Source organism: Zalophus californianus, chromosome 12 (assembly GCF_009762305.2).
Source record: "Zalophus californianus isolate mZalCal1 chromosome 12, mZalCal1.pri.v2, whole genome shotgun sequence".
Lineage (NCBI taxonomy): Eukaryota > Metazoa > Chordata > Mammalia > Carnivora > Otariidae > Zalophus > Zalophus californianus.
This window is the reverse complement of record NC_045606.1, coordinates 16684014-16690013: the sequence shown is the minus strand read 5'-3', so window position 1 is coordinate 16690013 and position 6000 is coordinate 16684014. Positions and strand designations below refer to the sequence as shown.

Here is a 6000-nt window from a genome sequence, read left to right as displayed (position 1 = left end):
AAAGAAAAAAAAGAAAAGGCATTTAACAGAAGAAAACAGCATCTTTAACCGGGTACATACAGCTCTGTAATATTACAGTGTGATAATTTTTAAACCAAATTCTTCTATAGAAATATGCAGTTCAAAGAATAATTCTATTCTCCAAAGGAAGTTACCCCCTTGCCTTCTAGTGTAAGCTGATAGTCTGTTTTCTCCTCTGTCCTTCTGACACCTCTAACCCACTCCTTATTCTGTTGATCTCTACCGCCACCAAACCACCATTAAGTTTTGACACAAGTAGTCCACAGAGCTGACTGGCCCAGTTTACAAGTGTTCAAAATCGCAAGTAACAGGGAGCAGAAGTTCTAGAATGGGATGTGGGTTATATATGTATTTGCACAGAGCCTCCACATTAATTCAACTAAGAATTGTGAGTCCTCTAGGTGAATGACTATGGAACCAATTATATGAATTGATATGAAATCTTAGGCAGCCATTGGGAAAAGTTAGGAAAAATCCATAGGTACTCACCTGGAAGATATCAGTGACATAGACTTAATCAAAAAAACAAAAAGTTGTAGACCAATATGTAATTTAAGTTTTAGTTTTTAAAAGAAATATGTTGGGCTCTAAGTATATCTGTTTAGAAAACATTATAGAAGGTAATGATGGTTGAGGGAGGTATAGTACTCTCCTTCAAAGATTTTTGGTCTCCAAAAAAAAAAAAAATGTTCTGGTCTAGTGAGAGAGATAAGATTTGTATGAAAACAGAATTAGGATATTAAGGTAGATAGTGAAAGGCATCTTGAGAGAATCAGATAAGGGGCCAAGAGAATTCAGAAAAGGAACTGGATTAATTCTGACTGAGAGCATCAAGGAATGTTCATGGAAAAGATAGTGTTTTAACTGGAGCTTGAAGCTATGGGTGAGGGTGTATAGAATGGAAACATTCAGAATCTACTTTAAGACAAATATTTGCCTCTATTTCAGTGTAGTTGAGTTACACATTCAATTATGTGTTACTTAGAGAAAATGCCTATACACTATATACACACATATGTATGTATATATATGGAGAGAGATTCGTATGTTTAGTACATGTAGCAATTTAGAAATAGATGTACATTTTAAGTAATATACACAACCTTGGAGGGTCTTTGAACCCCATCATAGGATGTTTAATAGCATCCCTGGCCTCCATCCACTAGATCTCAATAGCATACCCTCAGGTGTGACAACAAAAATGTCTCTAGACATTGCCAAACGTCCACCCCCAAGGGGCAAAACAGCCCTTAGTTAAGAACCACTGGTTTATACAGTTGATCCTTGAACAATGTGTTAGGGGTTCCAAACCCTGTGGAGTTGAAAATCCTCCAATAACTTTTGACTTCCCACAAATTTAACTACTAATAGCTTAGTCTTGATTGGAAACCTTACCTGTAACATGATCAATCAATTGACACATATTTTGCCATGACTTATGTATTATACACCATATTCTTACAGTAAAGTAAGGTAGAGAAAAGAAAAATGTTATTAAGAAAATCATAGGGAAAACACATTTACAGTATTGTACTGTACTTACGAGAAAAATTCCACCTATAGGACGTCCCGTGCAGTTCAAAGCTGTGTTGTTCAAAGGTCAGCTGCACAAGCTAAACCTCCCCTGTACTGAGTGGATAAGAATTCTCAGGTTCATGACCTGGATTTTTATTTTTGGGTCCCTTCTTCAATGGTTCTTAACTTTGTTTAAAGTTTATTTATTCTATTTATTTTAAGTTATCTCTACACCCAACATGGGACTTGAACTCAGGACCCCAAGATTAAGTAAGAGTCGCATGCTCTTTCCACTGAGTCAGCCAGGCACTCCTTAACCTTAAGAATCAAGTAAATTTTTGAACATCTGTTGAGAGCTGTTGACTCATTCATCAGGAAAATGTACATGCTCACACCATGTGGAATACAATTACAGGGAATTTACACTAGGATTCTCCCCAGAGGAGTTTTGTTTCCTGGAGCTTAGAGAATTGTCATGGTCCGTATTTTCCAGCTAAGCAACTGAAGGCTGGTGTCCAGAAGGTCCATAGTCTCTTTTGGCGTCTCTTCTGTATTTACTTCAGAACATTGATAATCAGGGAAGAATCTTCCTGTTTACCCAACTCTCCCCTCCTTCATCTTCACCTACATTAGTCAGTGAGATTCATCCCAGCAGGAGACAGAACGCTGCTGAGGGAGGATAGATCCCCCTGCCCCTCACTTCTTTCTAGTCTCCTTTCCTGTGGAGTCCAGCTGATTCCTTCCGTAATTGCCCAGCTGACTGAGAAGAAAGATAGAACCAAAGAGTCAGCAGGGTAAGAAAGCCAGCCCCCTGGACACTTGGTTTTGATTGTGAAATGTAACACACACAGGCACAGACAGAGAGAAAAGTGCATTCACAATGTATCTAAAATTTATGAATAAACTATGAACTCTCTATAACCACCACCCACTGAGTACTTCCGAAGAAACACTTTCTAGAAATACAGAGTGTTATTAAATACAAAACTGGCCACTGCTCCCTTCCTCCTCCCCCACCCGGAGCAGTATGAGAGCTGTGTCCCGGCTGTGGAACTTCTTCATTCACACAACCTAGGAGCCAAGGTCAGCGCTCCAAGCAGTCGTGTTTTCCACGCAGGGCGGGGCTCTGCTCTCCTGTAACAAGTTTCCCTCTCCCAGCCCCTGACCTCGCGGCCCGCGTTAGCAATCGCGAGGTGAGCGACGATCCCACTGGCCCTTACGTGACAACCAGTAGGAAGAATCTCGGCCTTCCCGGTTCGGGAAAGGGAAAGAATGCGGGAGGAGTAGCCTTTCTTTCCCAGTAGGATAGGTGGAGAAAGCCGCTGCCTCTGTGTCCCTCTTTTCGACTAAGGTGTCTGTCTCTGTTGTTCCATAAATAAAACGTCTCACTGCCTTCTGCGAGCGCTATAAAGGCAGCGGAACGGCTGTCCCCGGGGGCATTCCGGGCGGGCCACCAGCCGAAACAGGTGAGCTGGCCGCTGAGGATGCAGCTTACCTCCCCCAGCTCTGGCTTAACTCCCGGGAGGCATCGCTAGCCGCAGATGGGACTAGTGTGGGGACCCGGAGCGGGCGGGCAGGGGGCAGTACAGCCTTCTTTCTGAGAAGCTGAGAGCGAGAAGGAGGCTAGCAAAACAGGCCCGGGCAAGAGGTCTGCTCCACCTGTCCAAAGTTCTGCCCGGGGGAGAACTGCGACCCGCGGCTGGAATTTGCCTGCAGTGCACCTAGCCTCGGGCGCCGGGGAACGTGGCCTGAGGTTTCCACGCCCGGCCTGGGGGCCAGTGCTTCTCTCCTGGTGCGCGCCTGGGGCTGTGCCCTGGGTCGGGTGCGACGCGAGAGGAGCGCTCCCAGGGTCCCCTTACGTCCCCGCACACGGTCGGGCTCCAGCTGGGATTTGGGGAGATTTCAGGACGCGGACAGCGCCCTGGCTGCCCGCGGGTGGGGACTGGGTCTAGCTGCGGAAGACCCCAAGGCGGGCCTCACCCTCTTCAGAGTCCGGGAGCCCCGGGCAGCAGGTGCAGGCTACCGGACCCTAAGGTCCTCACGTGCCCCGGTGCAGCCGGGTGGTGCGCGCCCGGGGGCGGCGGCCTGGAGCGCCCGGGACGGCGGCGCGCGGACCAGGCGCTCCGGGATCGGCTGCAACAGGTGGGGCCAGGCGACAGCTAACGGGCGGTCGCCTCTTCCTGTCTCTTCCTCTTCGCCTCCTCTCCCTCCTTCCCCGCTCCATCTCCTCCCTCCACGTCGTCCTCCGCCTCGCAGGTCATGGAAGCGCCCGGCAGCAGGTTGGAGCCGCCACCGCTCCCGGAGTACAGCTGCAGTTACGTGGTGTCGCGGCCGGTCTACAGCGAGCTCGCCTTCCAGCAGCAGTACGAGCGGCGCCTGCAGGAGCGCAAGACGCTGCGGGACAGCCTGGCCAAGGGCTGCAGGTAGCGGCCGCGGCGGGCTGGGCGCGGGCAGCAGTGGGGCCGGGCGTGTGGGCGCGCGGACCCGGCGTGGGATGGCGCGCCCCCCTGCCGGGTCGCCTGGGCTTCAGTCATCCGCATTTGCTGTCCTTCCTGGTCGCAGGGTGGCTCCATCATTCTCGGCCCTAATTGAGTCTAGTCCCGGAAACTCATCTTTGGGCAGAGTGTGTTCCGGGTGCCCCATCTTTATTTTCTTCCTCTCTTCGGGACATCTGGAGCGCGCTTTGGGGTACAGCACATCCCTAGGGTCTCCTCGTGAAGGTCAGGCTGAGGAGAGTGGAGAAGAAAAGGGCTCGATTAAAAAGACATGATGGGTAAACCCATCACCTGGCCAGTCCTTGAAAGCCCCAAGTTCATCTAGGCAGGATGCCACTCGGAGACACGGAATGAAGGCTAGAACCCAGGAGAGTGTACTCCAAGGTCTTCCCTCTCTGGCAATGGGACCCCCAGGGAGACCTGCATCACTCTCTAAACCCATACGGGCCGCCTGTAATTAGATACCACAAAAAAGAACTAGAGAATTGTCAAGTGCTGCCTGATTTTCTTTCTTTTTAAGAATCTTTTATTACAGAACGTGAGTATATACAAAACTAAACGTAGTAGAATAATTGAAGCCCCCTCCATGTTTTTACCCACCACCCAGCTTCAACAACCAAGCTCTATCTATCTCCACCCATTTGCCCCCATTCCACTATGGAAGCAAATCCTACATAGTGTATCTTTTTGTCTGTATATATTTCAGTATATTTCTCTAGGAACTCTTAAAAAAATAACCACAATCTCCTTATCACACCTAAAAAATAATTCCTTAATATGAAAAACGTCAAAATTTCCAAGTGTCTCATAAATATAATTTAAATAGTGCAGTTGAATGAGAGGTCGGATAATGTCCATCCACTCTTAACATTTTTTCTTTTATCTGTAGGATGCTGAATTAAAAAAATACTAAGTAGCAACGTACAACAAAGTGTACATTTCTCATGTTAAGATTTTTGCATAAACTGGCTCCAAGTTTGTAGTGCCAAAATAGAGTGTGTTTATTTTTCTTTAAAGAAAAAGAAGTAATAAAAGAAGGCGCCTGGGTTAGAAGTGTGAAAATTAATCTCTGTTTGGAGACTCCACATTGATTGTTCTGTGGCTGGTCTAGAAAATGGGTCCTTGTGTAGGGATATTTTCTCAGAGGATTACAAAGGTGGGAGAGGGGAGGGAACACTTAATCCTGTGTTTTCTAGTACAGCGCATTTAAAAGGGTAGATAGAGTTCTTGGCAAAAGCATGGTAAGCACTTGAGCGTTAGTATTTGCCAGGCAATTCTTATTCTTTTTCTTAATGGTTATGAAGATCAGCAGAGCCCAGCTCAAAACTTTGTGCTTTGCAACTGGTCATGACCGAGATAGTATTGGAAACCCAGTTTTCTTGCCTTTTGACAGTTGTTCCAGAAAGAGAGGCCTTGGTGTGCTGAAGACTCTCCTGCCTGTCTTGGACTGGCTCCCCAAGTACCGAATCAAGGAATGGCTGCTTAGTGACATCATTTCGGGAGTTAGTACTGGGCTAGTGGGCACGCTGCAAGGTAAGGTGTTGGTGGATTGGCCCCCAAGTGATTGAGAGTCACCATCTCCAGCAGCAGTTCGTAACTTCCTCCTGAGTCCCAGGAGTCTGTTCCAAATGTTTGCTTACCCTTCAAGAGCTTCATCTTCCTCTAGAGCCCCTTAGTGGACAGATTTGCCTCTTTTTTCCTCTTCCTTGGAGTTCTCTTGCTGGGAAACCCTGCTGCTTCTCAAGCTGCATGGCTTCAACTAGAGCCCTAGCATCTGAGCAGTGGCTCCCCAGCTTCTATTGACCACAACTCACAGTAAGAAATAGATGTTACATCACGATGTGCACATGCATGTCTCAAGTTTTGTGAAATAATATTAACCCTCACTACAAGTGATATACTCAGATAGTTTCTATTCCGTCCTCTTCTATTCTGCTTATATTTTTTAAATGATGTTTGCAGTCCATTA

At 47.0% G+C, this 6000-nt stretch overlaps 1 protein-coding gene across 2 annotated transcripts in view; it reads left to right on the top strand.

Annotated features, from left to right (window-relative positions):
* Window positions 1–760: 760 nt before the first annotated feature.
* SLC26A4 (solute carrier family 26 member 4) overlaps window positions 761–6000 on the top strand; it is a 48963-nt gene continuing 43723 nt past the window's right edge. Inside the window, exons 1-3 of one of the 2 annotated variants that reach the window (XM_027573041.2) lie at window positions 761–3002; window positions 3793–3959; window positions 5425–5564. In XM_027573041.2, coding sequence (XP_027428842.1) covers window positions 3796–3959; window positions 5425–5564 — 304 coding nt within the window. In that variant the 5' untranslated portion in view covers window positions 761–3002; window positions 3793–3795. Of the gene's footprint in view, window positions 3960–5424; window positions 5565–6000 lie in introns of both variants that reach the window. The other variant, XM_027573042.2, reaches the window with a different exon arrangement.